Source organism: Amphibalanus amphitrite, unplaced genomic scaffold (genome assembly GCF_019059575.1).
Source record: "Amphibalanus amphitrite isolate SeventyFive unplaced genomic scaffold, NRLGWU_Aamphi_draft 000474F_arrow, whole genome shotgun sequence".
NCBI classification, from domain to species: Eukaryota; Metazoa; Arthropoda; class Thecostraca; order Balanomorpha; family Balanidae; genus Amphibalanus; species Amphibalanus amphitrite.
In genome coordinates, this window is record NW_024881968.1 from 103,747 (window position 1) to 123,166 (window position 19,420).

Consider the following 19,420-nt stretch of genomic DNA (forward strand, 5'->3'; position numbering starts at 1 on the left):
GCACGGCAAGGGCCGAGTCCCTGGTATCCAGTTTCCAAACAACTAAATTGTCACAATTCCTGTATCACTAGCTCCTGGAAGCAAGAGTCGACTGTCTGCCCAAAACTGATACTGCAGTACATCTACATATATTGGGGATAACATCACAGGCCACAGCAGCATAAACATTGGTCTCCACACAGTTCCTCATTCACCACGGTAAAGGCGCACGACAGCGCTAAACGTTCGTATAAAACACTAATCATACAGGACTGCAACAGCTCGCCTTCGTCTTCCCGACGTTGGCTGAGCAAAGTTAAAGGGTAAACAGGATAAACAAAAGGATACCACATAAAGTGACTTGGCGTCGGTTCAGTCAGACATACGAAACTCGCGTAAAGGCTGGTGTTCTCCAGGGTATAGTACTTGGTCCCTAACTGTTTTCATTACTCACGCAAGACTGACTGGCTCGGCCCGATCCTAGCGGCAAACCACCGCTTACCTAGCAGTGGAGTTTTGCTATTTATTGACCAAAACTCATTAACTTGACCTGTGGTTAGGTGCTCGCAGCACGTTCTGCATTTAATTCACTGACTCCAGCACGTCTCGCCTGTCATTGGTTAATCACAACACATCTCGGATGTGATTGGTTGAGCCCTGCACGTGCCGCCTCTGATTGGCTACCGGGACACCTGTCGCTCGCGCGGCTCAGGGGCGCGCTCTGCCATTGGTCCGGAGCGCTGCTGCGCGGCGCTATACTGGCGAATCAGGCGCGCGATCTCTGCCGCGTTCTCGGTCTGCATCCGGATGACCTTAGTCTGTTTGGCCGTGCCGACCTTGACGTCGATATAGAGGTCACCGGCATCGGAGCGGACGCGGCGCGTGGAGAGCACCTCGCTGAACGGGTATTGGCTCTGAGTCTCCTGTAGACAAACAGACCCGCGTGAGCGTCCTGAATCGTCCGATCATGTTACCTACTGACGACACTCCTATCGTGTGCCGAATTTTACTCTTGAACCACCTATCTATATTCAGACACAAAGCTGCCATGTGATCTTATAAAAATTCGTGGTGAGCATGAGTGCACTTTTCGTAAGCACATTGGTCACCGCAACAACTGGTGCCTAGCATTATCCACCAATCACGTCTGTGACAGCGGGCGTGACTAACACTTACATTTTGTAACGATATATGTCGTGCAGCTCACATATGTACTATATTGTGACTCACGTGTATAACAGTTGTGTGTGACAGTTGTAAACAATGTGTCTGTGTGTGACTGTTGTGACTCACTTGTGTGACAGTTGTGAACGGTGTGTCCGTGTGTGATTGTGACGCTGTGACTGACTCGCGTGTGTCACGGTATCTAGTAGGTGCAGTCCGCCGCTGTTGGTGACTCTGACTCTGACTCTGACTCACGTGTGTGACGGTATCTAGTAGGTGCAGTCCGCCGCTGTTAGTGACTCTGACTCACGTGTGTGACGGTATCTAGTAGGTGCAGTCCGCCACTGTTGGTGACTCCGACTCACGTGTGTGACGGTATCTAGTAGGTGCAGTCCGCCACTGTTGGTGACTCCGACTCACGTGTGTGACGGTATCTAGTAGGTGCAGTCCGCCACTGTTGGTGACTCCGACTCACGTGTGTGACGGTATCTAGTAGGTGCAGTCCGCCACTGTTGGTGACTCCGACTCACGTGTGTGACGGTATCTAGTAGGTGCAGTCCGCCACTGTTGGTGACTCCGACTCACGTGTGTGACGGTATCTAGTAGGTGCAGTCCGCCACTGTTGGTGACTCCGACTCACGTGTGTGACGGTATCTAGTAGGTGCAGCTCGCCACTGTTGGTGACTCCGACTCACGTGTGTGACGGTATCTAGTAGGTGCAGTCCGCCACTGTTGGTGACTCCGACTCACGTGTGTGACGGTATCGAGTAGGTGCAGTCCGCCACTGTTGGTGACTCTGACTCTGACTCCGACTCACGTGTGTGACGGTATCGAGTAGGTGCAGTCCGCCGCTGTTGGTGACTCTGACTCTGACTCTGACTCACGTGTGTGACTGCATCTAGTAGGAGCAGCCCGCCACTGTTGACGGCCAGCAGTCGGTCCGTGGCCGCCTCTCCGCGACTCTCCGGAGCGGCTCCTACCACGAAAAACGCCGAGCCGAACAGCGGCCAGCCGCGCAGAGTCTCTGTGGACAGGACGTGTGTTCGTGTATTATCAGAGATTGACAGTGGTGGAAAAGGCACGGCATCATCAGTCGTCATAAATGGGAGATCACGATGACTGGAATATGCCGGGCGGAGGATATTCTGGCTCTGTGGAGGGGCACATTCAATACGAGTATACAACGACCTCCTGAGAAAACCAGAACAATGGATGTAGTATAGCGAGATGACCTCAGAAAAACTGTCATGATAGATCCAACCATTAATGCAGCTATTACTCATCCAACCCCCTATGAAATACGTTTCTCAGATCACTTCGCCTCTGTCGTCACTCCGCTCCAGTCCATGATACCTCATCCCAGGCCCTTTAACCCATCTCCCTCCATCACTAACCGAGTACTGCCCGTCGCGCCTCTGCGGGCGTCTTGTCCTGCACCTCGGACCAGCTGTCCTGTACCATGTTCACCCACTGGGGCGGCTTGATGTCGCGCACCAGCAGCGCAGCCTTGGGCAGCAGATGTTTCGTCTCCTTGATGGTCGGCATCGAGCGGAGCCCGGCCGACCGGTGCAGCAGCGCCGCCACGCGGGCAATGTCGAACTAAGGGTACACGGAGGCGCCGTCAGGTGGCGGGGTGGAGACCGAGAATAGCGATCATTACACACAGCATGCTACTGAATTACTATTGACCCCTCACAGGCTGCAGTTGCAACATCACGGCTCTCCGAGATGAAACTAACTTTCATTCCTGAGACATAATATCAAAGTGCAGAGCTGAGCATCGGCGTCAACAGCATACGTTCATCGTTTAATGACGCTCCCTGGTTCATTCTCTCTACTCTATCTACCACCCTAATAACCACTACCACGCTCTTGGACATCAGACTGTTGCTGTCCTCATGACTTTCTTAACAGGGTGTCTGGCTTAGTTAACCCGCGACCTTTACCACGACGCTCTGGGGCAGTGTCTCTGGGCTAAACTCTCCGCGACCCTTACCACGACGCTCTGGGGCTGTGTCTGTAGTTAAGTTTCCCCACGACCCTTACCACGACGCTCCGGGGCAGTGTCTCTGGTTCAGTTTCCCCACGACCCTTACCACGACGCTCTGGGGCAGTGTCTGTATAGTTCAGTTTCTCCGCGACCCTTACCACGACGCTCTGGGGCAGTGTCTCTGGTTAAGTTTCCCCACGACCCTTACCGCGACGCTCTGGGGCAGTGGGGGCAGTGTCTGTATAGTTCAGTTTCTCCACGACCCTTACCACGACGCTCTGGGGCAGTGTCTGTTTGTCTGTTTACTGTTCAGTTTCCCCACGACCCTTACCACCACGCTCTGGGGCAGTGTCTCGGCGGGTAGCACCAGCAGCAGTCCCTCCAGGTAGTCGGGCGTGACCTGACTGAACAGCACGTCCAGGTACGGAGCAGAGTCCAGTCGCAGCGGGAGGGACCACACGGTCCGACACAGCACCAGGTGGAACATCTGCCGAGAGACAGAGAGCACAGACCGGGTGAGACGGCGACCGCCGAGCCGAGGGGACGGAGCAGGGCTGGGTGAGGAGGGCTGAGATTGGGTGACTGCAGACACGAGAGACGATAGAAAACATGACTTGCGGTCAAACGAAGCAATTGCTGAATTGGAAACCACGTGAAACACATGTTACTGAGGGAATGATGCTCCTCGTAAAACAGAGTTGAACGCACCGTTTCCCGTTTCCAGAATTTACTATTGGAACTGCTCGTCCTGTTTGCTTTTTACTCCAAGATCTGCCTCTATCTCATCGGACTGTCATCGTTCCCCATCTATTTCAAGTTTATTCCTTCGTTCATCTTCATTTCCCTTCCCGCCCTATCTACCGTGTTGTACCCCTCAGCCCCCTCCAACCCTCCGTACCTGTTCGTTCCTCTCCAGCTCTGTGGTCACATCCAGAACGTACTCGTGCCGGGCGAGGGGCAGAGTGAAGGCGTCCCCCTCGACCACGCAGTAGAGGCTGAACTCCTCCAACTCGTCCTCCGTGGTAACTCCCAACTCGCGGCAGAGTTCAACCAGCACGTTCTGGGGAGAGGCGGTGACATGATGAACGAAATACTGCGTGAGTAGTGGCACGATACGTGTCTCAGGACGGCTTGGAGAGGTTAATATACGATACAGAGCATTCTGCTGCTGTTCGATATTGAACATTGAACGTTCGATTTTGACTGAGCAAATCATGTGCAACTAATATAGGTACCACGACACAGGATACAAGAGGCTGACATCTTGTGGGACGCTGTGGATATCCCTGGACACAACGGGACGGCATAGGATCCTCTGATTCTGGACATCATCCCTCGGCTTCTCCCTTTCCTGTACCTATACATGTACCGCGGTGGTACCCCTGGTGCTGACTGTACATATACCGGTCGGGGTACCGTACTAACCTGTACCACGGCGGTACCCCTGTGGCTGGTGCTGACTGTATACCGCTCGGGGACTCACCTGTACCACAGTGGTACACCTCGTGTTGACTATGCGCTGTGTACCGCCGGGCAGCAGGTACCGCTGTCGGCGCGCGGTACACCCGGCCGTCACCGCGGCAATTTCTTCCTCTGAGGGAACGTTCCTCCGACCTCCGAGCCGCAGCGTTTGGCGGAGGTTCTGCAGACTCACGGCGGCAGTACCTGCGGCGAAAAGGGCCTCCGGTCAGGTCAGATCGTAAAACAACATGCGCGACTGCAGAGACAGTGCAGCAATGAAATCAGGTCACAGAAGGCGGATCGGGCTTCTGAGTCATGAAGACATCGACAAAAATATCACCGATATCCAAGACGAAACAGCGGCCACCCGGATAAATGTCTTAGCTTCTAGACCTTAGCAAGTAATACCTACTTCTGCCTTCATCCCAACACGAACCGGGTTCTCTTACGTCAGTGTCACAAACTTATTCCTTATATCGCTTCTCTGGTATGTCCTCCGTCTCCGTACCTCGGTGCGCCCGGCGCGGATCCTGCGCGGTTGTCTCCAGGTACTTCTGCAGGTAGGGCCGCAGGCTCTCCGAGCAGGGGAAGAAGGCAGCCACCAGGCTGAGAAGGCGCCAGCCGCGCGCGCACGAGTCGGCCTGCGAGGACCGGTTACTGGTGGTCTGACGCATCAGCTGACAGTACACCTCGTCACGGAGGGCGGGGGTACCGGTGACAGGCCTGGGGGACACGGGGAGTGGTGGTTAGACCTCGTCACGGAGGGCAGGGTACCGGTGACAGGCCTGGGGACACGGGGGGGGGGGAGCATTGGTTACACCTCAGCACGGGGTACCGGTGAAAGGCCTGGAGGACACGGGGAGTAGTGGTTAGACCTCGTCACGGGGTACCGGTGAAAGGCCTGGGGGCAAGGGAGTAGTGGTTAGACCTCGTCACGGGGTACCGGTGAAAGGCCTGGGGGCACGGGAGTAGTGGTTAGACCTCGTCACGGGGTACCGGTGAAAGGCCTGGGGGCACGGGAGTAGTGGTTAGACCTCGTCACGGAGGGCGGGTAACCGGGGAGCTGGGGGACACGGGAGTAGTGGTTAGACGTCGTCACAGCCCTGGAGGAGATGAGGGGACATTGGTCACCGGTCAGCGATACTGGAACCTGGAATACGTCACTAACCGTTACATCGACGGTCACTTCTGGTGGGGAAGCGGCTATTTTCAATATTATAGGCGTGAGAACCTCGACATAAAACGTTTCACGAAAATACCAGCACAAAAACTGGCCGGGCGCACCGCGGTTCGAACCGGCGCCGCGAGGATGAGTCTCGCCCTTACGCTCAAAATCACAAATATTACGCTGTTTGGTGAAAATGCAGCCAAAATATTTGCATCCCCACACGCATGGTAGCTTGGCGGACACTTCGAACGATTCAAAAAGCCCGCCTGCCGCGCCACAGTGTATAGTTTCCTTATCGGAGTGCTTGCGCAAGTATCAGTACATATGAAACCGGGCGGGCAGGCGGACCGGCAGGGTACGCTCCGGCGGCCGACCGGCCCGGCGGCGGACCGGTGACGTCATCAGATAAACATGTGACGTCACATGTTTTCCCAAGGAAACATGATATGGCCTGCAGGACACGTGACAGGCCTGGTGAACACGGGGAGCAGTGGTTGCAGTTTGCACCTCGTCATGGAGGGCGGGGTACCGGTGACAGGCCTGGGGGGCACGGGAGTACCTATGTAGTGGTTAGACCTCGTGCTCGTCACGGAGGGCGGGGTACCGGTGACAACCCTGGGAACACGGGGAGCAGTGGTTACACCTCGTCACGGAGGGCGGGGTACCGGTGACAGGCCTGGGGGCAAGGGGAGCAGTGGTTACACCTCGTCACGCGGTATTTACCGGTGACAGGCCTGGGGGACACGGGGGGAGCAGTGGTTACCTACGCCTCTTCACAGCCCTGAGATATGGAGGACAGAAGTCACTGGTCAGCGATACCTTCTGGTCCCTGGAATGCGTCACTAACCGTTATAGGTATGAGAAGTGAGAATCTCGATATGAAACGTTTCACGAAAATTCCAGTACAAAAACTGGCCGGGCGCACCGCGGTTCGAACCGGCGGCGCGTGGAAGAGTCTCGCCCTTACGCTCAAAATCACAAATATTACGCTGTTTGGTGTAATTGCAGCCAAAATCTATACATTCCCACACGCATGGTAGCTTGGCGGACACTGTGAACCATTCAAAAAGCCCGCCTGCCGCGCCACAGTGTATAGTTTCCTTATCGGAGTGCTTGCGCAAGTATCAGTACATATGAAACCGGGCGGGCAGGCGGACCGACAGGACAGGTTCCAGCGGCCGACCGGCCCGGCGGCGGGCCGGTGACGTCATCAGATAAACATGTGACGTCACATGTTTTCCCAAGGAAACGTGATAGGGTCGGGCTGTGCTGGTAGACGTGTAGGAAGCCGCCGAAACATCTCACGGTTCGAAACATCTCCTACTCCACATCATCAATACCTGTCTTACCTCATGTGATTTTCCCGAGACCTGGAAACACTCTCTGGTGTACCTATCCTATTTTCAAATCCGGCGATCCCTCTATTATTTCCAACTACCGCCCCATTTCCTTAGTCCCCACCATGGCCAAGATTGTGGAGCGTGTGGTGCAGCGTCAGCTGTTTACTTACATGTCTCACAATCATCTCCTATCCTCATCCCAACATGGCTTCCGTCCTCAACATTCCACAGAAACCGCTCTGCTGTCCGTCACAAACCGCATCTTTTCAAACATGGACCGAGGTCACGTCTCCCTTTTGTGCCTTTTGGACCTCAGTAAATGTTTTGACATGATTCCTCATTCCCAACTCCTAACCAAGCTCCAGCTCTACAACATCGATCCTTCTTGGTTCTCCGCATACCTTTCCGGTCATACTCAGTCAGTCTCCATTTGTACTTCCTCCGGCAGCAGAGTGGCTTCTAAACCTCTTCCTAACACCATGGGAGTTTTCCAGGGCTCTGTCCTTGGTCCTCTGTTGTTCACAATATTCGCCAACGACCTCAGCCTGCACGCGCCGGACGCCCATGTGATCCAGTACGCTGACGATACCCAAATCCTTATGTCCGACTTGAAACAAAACATCCCACTCCTCATCCAGCGCATGGAAAACACCCTGGCCTCCCTTTCATCGTGGTTCCATGCACACGGCCTTAACCCTCGCCCGCACATGCCATTTTCCCATCCTAGAACGCACATGGGGGGGGGGGTGGTTGCCACCCCCCCGCGCCATTTCCGTTCCTGTTGGAGATAGAGCTTAGCAGTAAAGACCAAAAAGATTCTTTGGGAAGAGACAAATCCAATGATACCCAGTTTTACCTTCTCAGGTCAGTCATTGACCTTCCAGGTCAGGTCAAACTAAAAAATGTTGCTGTTTTGGGTCACCGTTGGATATCAAGTGCGCTGCTTATCAAATACCGATGACGATGCTGTTTTCTGGTGCCAAGCCAGCTAGAACCTCTTTGTCGCACTATCCGACCAGAATTTTGCTGCTGAGGTCATTTCAGGTCAAGTTAGGTCAAGGTCAATTATATGTGTTTGTATGTCTGTGTGTGTCTGTGTGTATACTGATGTGTGCACCGATTGTTTTTGGGTCCATATCACATGAAATCATGTTCTGAGAAGCTTTTACCAAAAATGCAGTCAAAAAACTTCACAAAAAGTAAATTCAGCTTCCCTAAAACGCAATTATCTTAGATGACCTAGGTTGACCTTGACCCTGACCTTGACCCCTGTACATCGTCGAACAACATGTTCCATGATAGGTGGGAGGTAAGACTGGCAAAAAAGGCCGAAATCAGGGTGTCAAAAGCTCACAAGGCCCATGGCAAACGCAAGATGTTGAGAATTGGCCATTTGGGTCATGACATGACCTGAAAAACAAGGTCATATCTCCGAAACCAAAAATCACAGAAACTTGAAATTTTCAGTGGACATCAAGAAAAGATAGACGAGCAGCTATACGAAAAATCAGCCTTCTAGCTCTAAAAATGTTGAGTGCAGAGCAGAAAGACTGCCTGGGGGGGTGGCAACCACCCCCCCCCCCCCCATGTGCGGGCGAGGGTTAAGCTCAACACCTCCAAAACCGAACTCCTTCTCCTTGGAACCAAGCAAAACACCCGCAACCTCGCCCCTGTCAGCGTACGGATCGGTGGGGAGACCGTTCGGGAGAGTCACACAGTGAGGAACCTGGGTGGGATTTTTGACCGGCACCTCACCTGGGATGCACATGTGAGTGACATCATTCGCAGGTGCACTGGCCTCCTTATCGGTCTCCGTCACCTGAGGCATTTCCTCCCGCAGCCGGCACTTCTAGCTGTTGTTCAGGGGCTGATCATCTCGCGCCTCAGGTACTGCGTGGCTGTGTACGGCAACGGGTCGGCCGCGAACGATACGAGACTTTTAAAAGTTCTTAACTTCGCGACTCGTGTCGTCACCGGTTTGAGAAAGTATGACCACATTTCTCGCGCCCGTAATGACCTGCGGCTGCTCTCGCCGCGACAGATGTTTGAGCTGAGGACTTTGACAACAGCCTACAATGTGCGTGCCAGTGGTGAGCCTGCCGAGCTCGCCTCTCTGTTCACGACCTTTTCTGAAGCACGAACCTGTGAGCGTGTGACACGATCGGATTCACGCCTACGACCCCCTGCCACGCGCACAGTGGCCGGCCAACGCTCGTTTGGTTACCGAGCAGTGTCGCTGCTGAACCGGTTGCCGGTGGGGGCCATGGAGCTAGACTCGCGGGGCTTCAAGCGCGCTGCTAAGGCACTTGTTCTGTCATAGCTTTTATGTGTACATGTGAGCGTGCAGGTATGACTGTGATACTATCTGTGATTTTTTGACAAGTTTCCTACCCATGTTTTAACTTTGTAACAACTGACACAGAATAGCCACGTCTGCACTGTGGAGTGTCTGCGGAAGTCGTAAATAAATAAATAAATAAAAACGGTATCCCTCGGTGTTGTGTCTTGGGACTGGGGACCTACGAGATGCTCCCTGCCCGTCGCTCTCCCCCCCCCCCCTCTCTCTCTCTCTCTCTCTCTCTCTCTCTCTCTCTCTCCCTCCCTCTCCCTCTCCCTCTCCCTCTCCCTCTCCCTCCATTTTCTCACCATGAGAACCGTGTAGACGCAGTCCACATCTGTGACCTCTCGGGGCAGAGTCTGGTCGCCCATGTACCGCTGGATGGCCGAGAAACTCTCCACGGCCAGTCGCGTCAGCTCCGGAGGACTCAGCTTCAGCAGCGAGACGCGGAGCGGACGGTCGGTCCACTTGACTAGCTCCACCTGACGGGAGGGTCACATGAGGTCACATGAGGTCACATGAGGTCACGTGAGGTCATAACGGACGGACGGTCCACTTGACCAGCTCCAGCTGACGGAGGAGGTCACGTGAGGTCACATGAGGTCACGTGAGGTCACAGGGACAGTCGGTCCACTTACCAGCTATACCTGACGGAGGAGGTCACGACTCAACGAGGTCACATGATGTCTGGACATGGGAGCCCGCAAGGAGCTGTTGATTTCAAAGGAGACTTAGGGACTGGACTGCAGTAGAGGCGATACTTTAACAAGAGATTATGAGCGCTGAGGTTTCAGGACATGGCCATTGAGAGAAGATTCCTTGAAGACAAACGGGTCACCTAGCAAAACTTTTGAAGACAAGGGGTGATTAATGACAAGCGCTCAATGAGCTCTGATCGACTATTTACTCTCACATCAACCGATCAATTTTAATTTGACCAACAGGTAGCACAGTGCAGCAGTACGGTCTAATTAATTACCTGTTCCCGCCATGTCCAGTCCTCCTTGCCTTTCTTCTTGTTCTTCTTGTTTTTGGTTTCCAGCATCTTTGAGTGCGCTCCGTCCTCGTCCTTGACAAGATTGTACCTGACATCAGGAGACATTGCAACATGTCACGCTGGAAAACGTCCTATTTTGAAACTGCAGATCATACATGAGGTCGTCGATTGGTATGTCATGTGTTCAATTATAGATGTTTTGTTGCATAAATTCATATATTATTTTTTAAACAACAAAACTATCCGAGAAGCAGGTGTAGTACGGTTCTCCCGTAAGTTAATCAGCTTTGTTGAGCTCTTATTACTGTGGTGCGGAGGCTCGGCGACACTATCAACGATAATAGTGTTATCGCGACGCTGCATTTCTAAAACGGCTCCCAACAGCTTGCCGATCTAGTCTGGATCTTTGAGAGCTGAACTTACCTCTCTTCGGCACCTCTGAAGTTCGTCATCGCGAACTGCAGCAGTGAGTGTTTGCCATCGTCGACCGCTGACCCAGAGCCCTGGCTGTGATTGGCCGAGTCCTGGCTGTGATTGGACGAGTCGCCGTCTGACTCCGCCCCCTGGCGCTCCTCGTCCAATGGCTCGGCGATCCACGCGTCAGGCTCCTCCTCTGCGTTGCCATGCTCAAGGTCACTGACGGGCTGCAAGAAGAGATGCAAAGTTGTCACCAGAAGCTACATAATAGCTGGGAACTATGGGGGATTAACTCACGGGACTGCAAGCACACTCGTCATCATGACACAGTTTTTTTCCGGATATAACGAGCGTAAAACATCCGAGCGCTCCATGACGAAGCCCGAGTATCATCATCGATTGTGTCTGCGGGATCTCCATGGTCATTAATTAGCGAAAGTTCTAAGAATAACTTTCTTTTCAGATCGTTTTAAGCAAAAGACTGATCTTGATAACTTCCATTTCAGGGCAGGTTCCGTCGGTCATAAACCCTGGCTGCTGCGGTGCAAAGGAGCCGTAGTGCCTACGGATTTAATACATACATACATGCATACATAAATGTCTGACCATCCGTTTAAGCCACTAGGTCATCCGTCACTCCAGAGGCTCCGCAGACTGACCGGCAGCTGACCTGACCGGAGTGCATGCATCCGGATTTAACCGGTACATTACCGGGTGAAAGTGCCGACTGCCGCCAGTGATAAGCAATAAGCATAGCCACCGCGGTACGGAACGCTGCTGACTGCTGTCTGTATGTCTGTCTGTGTGTGGAGCCAGGAGCTTAGTGGGTCACACTCACATCTAAACCAGAGTCAGTCTCGTAAATTTCCTACTAGCTGTTTAGGCCGTCATCAATTCAGCACAGCGCTGCGCTCGCTCATCCAGCACTTTGTTCCCACCCGTTACCTATTCAGAACCAACTGCCGACACTGCGTCAAACGCCGTCACTATTCGCACGTCACGGCCCTGTAACGTCCCGCCACGGTACCATAACGGCCAGTCAGCTGCTGCAGAGCCGTGACGCGGAGTTTGTGTGACGCCGTGCGGTAGGTGTCACACGGTACGGTATCGTCCCTCCCGTACTGAGCCGGGTGGACCGGGTGTAGTGTGGTGGGCGGTCCGCTGTTGAACCGTTAGTACGGCCATATGGTGCCTCAGTCGCACTGGACGGCGCGTGCCGGAGTCCGGACCGCGCGCTGGGTCAGGTCAGGTCAGGTCGGGTCAGGTCAGGTCAGGTCAGGTCAGGTCGGGTCAGGTCGGTCGGTGGAACATCCGGGGCCAACAGGTCGGGCTGAGCGGCAGTTAAGCAGCTTGTCGAGTTAATCATATATGTAGGTGCCGGACCTCAGGTCGGCTCAGACTTAACCTTAACGGATTCAAATCGTACCTGTATGCAGCAATCCAAACATATTTTCACTGTGTGCACACGTGTGCACACTTGCTTGCACACCTGGCTTATTACACCGGCTCTGGCTCTATTTGAGTAAATTTATTGCACGGCCGGCTGGTTACAGCGCCGTTTCTGCTGCACGGATCACCGAGCAAATGTAAATCCAGAACGAAACAGCCATCCGCGGCCGTCTTCAGAGTTAAGCTCCATAACTCCTAATGGATTACCCGGCTATAATTAGAGCTCTGATTGACCATTTTTAGAGTGGGAGTAAACGTTCAAGAGAAATTAGCAGCAGTTATCATGTGTGATGTGACTGCTAGGCTCAAGTTTGGACATCGGCTACTTGAATGAAGGATAAGCCACCCATGTGGCTGGAGGGATGGGGAACATCTGGTTTGCGAAGCGGAGCCCACGTGGCTGAGGGGACGGGAACCCAAGAGACTGAATGGTAAGATAATCCTCAAAGCTGGTGGGGACGGGCACCGGACACGGGCCACGTGGTTGAAGTTACGAGCTATGGAGAACTGTTTTCACATGAGTGGCCCCCTGTCCCCCCCCCCCCCTCCTAATACCACCGTCTGTCAGGGTGGAATGTATGACGTTATCCACACCCTATCTGAGCGGAACTATCGGGCCGTCCGTCGCGGCTCCATCCAGTGGTATGTACCGTCAAGGTCGCTCCGCTGAGTCCGGACACACGGACGCGTGGCGGACACGGACACATGGCGGACACACGGACACGTGGCGGACACGGACACATGGCGGACACGGACACATGTCGGACACACGTGACACGGACTCCTGGATACATATCGGTGACGTCGGACACAGACCGAGTCCGACACACTGCCCTGCCAAAGTCCGTCTTTAGATACCAGAGTAACCTCCTTTGATCACGTTGGGAATCTACGAAGTGGGAATAGGTAGATCAAGAGAAAACTTACTTTAACCACTATTTATGGACACAATTTGACACGCCTCTCATCAGACTTGGTTTCAGTTTTCACTGCTGACCCAGTAAACCGAACGATCACCAGATCTGATCAAATCTAGCTCCTGCGACCCCTCCTTTCCCAACTCTCGGCGATTCTTTCCGGATCAGTGCACTTTCAGACATGGATCTGGGTCTGAACGCACACCTCCAATCGTCGCAGACCGATCTAGGCGTGTTCCCGATCCCAGTGCGGCTGACCGCCGTACCGGGCAGGCACAGTGACCGATTTTACGGGTGAGCGCGCCACGCCGCCGCCGCCGCCGCCGCCGTCAAACCGTCACCGTATAGCGGACACTTCGGACGGGGGTGGATAGTGGTTACACGGTCGGACTGAGCTGAACGCCGGCCTTCAGGTGGCGGTTACACGGTCGGAATGAGCTGAGCGCCGGCCTAGAGAGGCAGTCGGCAGACCGGAGAGTTTCGGCAAATTGGAGAGTTTCGATTTATCGGCAAACGACGGTTTACATGTGTGTAGAGCAGCCTGAGACTAAACGGAATTGCCCGCAGAGACGGGCCATGCACGGCTCGGTTGTCTGATGCTGGACAATTCACACTGGCGTCTGTAGTTCGAACTACGATAGCATGCATTCGCGACGCATACTTTCCCTATGCGGGAGATTCGTCCGAAAAGCCTGAACAGGGGCGTGGGAACTACTTTCCGACTGGGGGGGGGGGGGCACACCATAATAGAGATTAACCTAGGGTACCCCCAAATCTAGGTTTCTCACCGGTTTTAGGCCACTTATTTTTCACCCCTCGGATTTTTCAACAAAAAAAGAAAACATTTGCAAAAAAAGTGTGGTATTCCGTCTCAAAGCTGTGGGGGCACCGCCCCCACGGCCCCAGAGTTGGGGGGGGGGCAAGCTGCCCCCACTGCCCCCCCCCCCCGGCTCCCGCGCCTATGAGCCTGAAGTTGGCCGCCGTTTTTTAAGCTTAAGGCATTAGCATTTCTATTTTGAGAGATAATATCATTTGCTTGTGGGTAGGTAGCTCTGAAAAGCATTGAACGCTGGGAGTAGCCCAACGGGCAAAAAATTCCAGGTTCCGTTCCGGGTTTCGAACCCACATGCTGTGGATGAGTCAGGCATCAAATGCTTAAAACGATTGACAAGACACTTCTTGCTATAAATTCCGCCTATAGATAAACATCACAATGTGTTGCATGCCACAGCGGACACTTTTAATAAGCCAAAAGCCCGCCTGCACCGCCAGAGACAAGTATTATCCATTTCATTGTGCTTGCGCAAGTATCAGTACGTAGTGACCGGACGGGCAGGCGAGCCGACTGGAGCGGCTCCAACGGCGGACCGGCTCGGCGGCGGGCCGGTGACGTCATCCGTGACGTCATACCACCCAGTCCAAACAGCGGACGGCCGACCCTCCATCGGCGGCACGGCGGTGTGGCCGCTCCAAGAAAGGCAGTGCCCGTCGCCAGCGGTAGGGACGGCGATCGGCGCTACCCGCCCGGATAATGGGCTATTGTGTCCCCATTGACCGGGAGGGGGAGGGACGGGGTGCCGGACCGTGTGGTGAAGGGGAGTGGTGGGGAGGAGGGAGGGGAATGCAGAGGGGAGGGAGCGGGAGGCCGGAGGGATTGAAGGACGTAATGGAACGGATGCAAGGATGAAGACAGGAAGAAGGGAATGGGTGAGGACGGGAAACAGAGCAGACGCATTGCTTCGCAGGATCCTAGGGCACGTCAACAGCGAGGTCAGTATGCGTCCATCGCGGACACTGGAGTGAAGACGAGGAGAGGAAGAGAAGAATGCAGTCTGGCAACCCCTACACTCCGTCACTAGTCCGTCAACAGACGAACCAAGCCACTTCTGATCGGTCCCACAGAACGGCTAACGGTTGCCGATACCACAGAATGCCCGACTACGCAGCCCGTTTGGCGGCGGGGTGGTGCCGCCCGGAACCCGGCGTAACGGTTTCGTCAACCAGCTGTTGTCGTTTGGTGCGATCTGAACAAATCATGTTCCGCTCCACGTGCCTTGATAATGGACCATTACCGCCCAGCGAAATGCACGCAATGGCGATAAACAACTCATCCAGCGATGAAGCGAATGATGTGAGGAAATGAACAACTGAAGGCGAAGGAACGGGGGATGCATCGGGATAAGATAAGCAAAAGTGGTTCCGCACAACCTGGGGGTAAACGCATACCGAAAATGCTTAGGTTCAAGTGTAATAATGAGGTCTCCAGACTCCCCAGTCATAACAGGAAGAAGTGGCCGAAATGAAGCGCTATATGATGCCCTTAAGTGGTCATAAAAATTATCGCTGTAATCAGGGATGCGGAGCCGGAGCCGGAGTCGGAGCCGGAGCCGCCGGAGCCGGCATATTTTGCCCGGAGCCGGAGCCGGAGCCGGAGCCGTGAAACAATATAGACCGGAGCCGGAGCCGGAGCCGGAGCCGCCAAAAAAGGGGGCGACTCCGGCTCCTTTTTATTTTTTGAAGAGGAAAAAAATAATTGACCTAGTTCGGTTTGACAGTACAAGGCAGTGAAACATATGGTATGTTCTTACGTCATGGGCCATCAAGTGAATGAAAAAAGCCGAATATCCCCAGTATCCCACAGTACGCAATCAACTTCCTGTCTGCTCCTCCCCCCCCCCCCACCCACGTCTACTGCATCCCCAGAACATGAGGACCGGTCATCAGGTGACGGCCATTGTTTTCAAGCCAGTGCAGTGGACTGCGACTCCCAGCACCGTCTCTGCCGAGACGGGTGTCAGCTTACGATGGTTCAGTGAACTCCGATTCGCGGCGACTGCGTTTCCAATGCCATCGCTTCCTAGTCCTTGTTCTGCCAGTTCTCTCCGAGGTGCGTTTACGCGGGGACGCGGTCATGAGCCGGTCATGGCAAAGAGTAACGCGTATAACCAATCCAATTTTTCTTCCACCCGTATTTAATTGATTGCATAGGGGATGTACTGAGTCGGAGCCGGAGCCGCCGGAGCCGGAGCCGCCGGAGCCGGACCATTTTACTCGGAGCCGGAGCCGGAGTCGGAGCCGCCATAACATTTCACCCGGAGCCGGAGCCGGAGCCGGAGCCGATTTTTTTCTCCGGAGCCGGAGCCGGAGCCGGAGCCGTCTGAAATTTCCACGGCTCCGCATCCCTGGCTGTAATGACCCAGTGGCCTCGTAATTGTCAACGCAATGTCAGAAAGGGACTTTCACCGAGGATGCTGGTTGGTAATTTACAAGGGGAGGCCTACCGAAGAAACGGTTTCACATCAGCTGGAGGTAGACTCGTCAGCCCTTTCCACAGTTTATCTCAAGCCCCCTATTTAGCACTCACCGGTTCCACAAAACGCGAGCTGACCAGCTCCCTGACGGAGGGCACCCGCACCGGCAGCGCCTCCAGCGCCGACCTGCGCAGGCGGTAGTTCCTCTCGCTACCGTTGGTGTCGCTGCCTGCCACCGAGGACGCCGTCCCATTGGCCGTCTCCTCGGAGGTCACTGACCCGGCCGGGGCAGACTCCGCTGAGGTCACGTTGCTCGTGTCAGCAGAGGCGGGGGCAGAGACGGCAGCTTGTGTGGCGTCAGGTGCAGGGGCGGCAGCTGGAGCGGGGTGCATCACTGCGGGCCGCGCGGGAGGCGTCGGCGGCAGCTCGGGCTTCGTTTCAGGGAGGTTCCTCCGCGCTGCATTCACCTCGCTGATTGACTCGTAGAGCGCCTGGCGCTTGGCCACACTGCCTCGCTGTATCTCTGCTTCTGCCGTCCACGACTGAGCGGATTCCGGACCTCTGGCTGGACTGACCTCTTCTTTCTTTCCGGCTGACTCAATTCCAGAACCTTTGACTGAACCATTTTGGACACTGGAGGAATTTCTGTGGCCATGGATATCCCTGGGTTGACTTGCATGGTCCTCTTGAGTCTCAGTCGGCGGAGACTCACCAGACAGCTCTCGGGGACGGTCCTTGGGGAACTTCACCACCCGCGTTCCAAACCGATCTCGCCTCTTCGGGATGGCACCCGTGTGAGGTCCCGGTTCCAGTGGCCATTCTTTATTTGCTGAACTTTTGGCATCTGCCTCGGAGCTTGAAGGGGAGTCTGGGAGTTCACTGACTTCAGGGTACGAGTTAGGGCTAGATCCATGAGAAACATTAGACGGTTCAGGGGAAGAAAGTAGCTGGTTTTGTTTTGACTTGGAGCTCCTCGATGACTGAGCTGAGTGCAAGCTCTCAGAGTCTATATGCCTCTTTTCTCTTTTGCTACCATCTTCCTGGATAGCTTTTGGAGCTGGTGTTTTCGTTCTCGTTTTCTTGTTATAAGACCCTTTGGTCTTGCTCACAACCACCGGTTCCACGGTTATACCGTTTTCGACATATGTGATTCTCTTGTTGCCATCTTCCATGCTCGTTACCTCGACGAAGTGTGTGACGGTTCTGGATGTTCGACTTGTGGACCTGTCATCTTCACTTTCCTCAATATTTGTCTTAGACGACTCTCTGTGACTAACAGAACTGCTGTGGCTACTGCGGTAATCATCAGGTGACTCTCTGAGGCCGCCATCAGTACTGAGCTGGTTAGACTTGCCGGAACGCATGGATCGAGGTGAGTTCATCTCTGATGCAGCCGAATCAGGGTCCTGCTTCTGGGATTCGCTTTTGCACGCCAAACAGTTATCGTCATCATCATCTTCAAGACTTTCCGGAACTGTTTCGGGTTCTGTAAAGTCGTTACCATTAGTATGTTTGGAATGTTTTTGGTTACGCACAATATCCTCTTCTTCAATTGATTTACTGTGCAGTTCGTCGTCACCAAAGGCCCGTTTGTTTTCAAGAGATTTCCCATCTCCGTTGGGGCCATGTGAGCCATTCCTTGATGGGGCTGAGCTACGGGTGGGCTCACCTTCGTCTCGTTGCCTCCGTACAGACATGCGACTCTGGCGTCCTCTGGATCCTGCCCTGGGACTCGTCTCAGTACTGGCGCGTCTCTCAGGAGTCTCAGCGCGGCTGGACCTGCCGGCTGCGGGGGTGTTGGACCTGCTCACCCCTCCCCCTCCAGGGGTGTTGGACCTGCTCACCCCTCCCCCTCCAGGGGTGTTGGCCCGGGCCCGCAGTCGCTCCGGAGTGGCCGACCGCGTGATAAAGGCCGCCAGGGAGCGGTACTCCCTATCCGGGGTACCCGACCCCGTCCTCGGACTGCGCGTGCCGTCATCGTCACCTCTCGTTCGGCTGGCGTGCGGCCCCGTCGGAGCCACGTAGAGACCCTGGAAGGTGGTGCCCACGCGGTTGAACCTGCTCGGTGGAGGTCCCTGCGCCGCGGAGGCGGAGGATATCTTCTGCCAGATGGCGGCGCGCGAGTGTCGGACCGACGAGAGGCCATCGGCTCCCAGCAGGGCGTCTGGGGAGCGTTCGTGCGGGGATCCGCCGTGTCCCGAGAGCAGACTGTCGGGCGGACTGCGCGAGCCCTCCACGTGGCTGCGGTCGGAGCGATAGGCGCGGTCCTCGTCCCCGGAGTTGTCGTCGCTCTCCTTCAGCACCGAGAGTCGCTTGCTGAGCTTCTTCCTCAGCGTGTCGCTCACCTCTCCCCAGTTCTTGGTGTAGGAGAACTTGTGACCGCCGCCGGTGGGGACGGGGATGGACGGTGTTGCTGACTCGGAGGACGGAGGCCGAGGCGGCGGTGGATCCGCGTTCTCGGTCTGCAGGGAGCTGAGGTCCGGCATTGCAGAGATTTGTTGTGCTCACAAGCTGCAAGTCCTTCTCTCACAGGCCTCAAACACCCTCAGTCCCAAACAGTCAATCACTGCACAGCTAGTCTATCACTGTCCCAGAAACACACACCGACAGCACCGCAGCGCTACTGTCCCTGCACAGAGCACCACTCCACGTCCCACAGTGCACCCCTCTCCACTCCTCCACTTCGGCCGCCGTCCGGGGCCGGGCCACACCGGCGCCGAGCGCTGCCGCTGACCGACTGCCGCCCACTGTAAGAGCACCAACTGTCGCCCCCAATCTCCTCTAACGGTGTGCGACGCCCGGCCAGTGTGTCCGTGCTGTACAGAGAGCGGCGCCGGCCACCGGCGGCGGACCGACCCGATTCGGTTCAGTGCCTCCCAGCTGAGGGAGGGAGGTGTGCGAGCAGTTCGAAAATGAGACGGTACCGATTTCATCGGGCGTCAAAAATGA

The 19,420-nt window shown here is 55.0% G+C and overlaps 1 protein-coding gene across 1 annotated transcript; it reads right to left on the reverse strand.

The window, feature by feature from the left end:
- Positions 1-112: 112 nt before the first annotated feature.
- Positions 113-19,206, reverse strand: LOC122392207 (serine/arginine repetitive matrix protein 2-like). The gene is made up of 12 exons (XM_043386819.1): positions 16,585-19,206; positions 10,861-11,081; positions 10,420-10,525; positions 9,749-9,922; positions 6,406-6,438; positions 5,103-5,283; positions 4,617-4,798; positions 4,032-4,193; positions 3,465-3,620; positions 2,538-2,742; positions 2,028-2,167; positions 113-902 (listed from the first exon to the last, which is right to left on the reverse strand). The coding sequence occupies exons 1-12, from the start codon at positions 18,955-18,957 to the stop codon at positions 660-662; spliced, it is 4,176 nt and encodes a 1,391-aa protein (XP_043242754.1). The 5' UTR covers positions 18,958-19,206; the 3' UTR covers positions 113-659.
- Between the last annotated feature and the right edge of the window lie 214 nt (positions 19,207-19,420).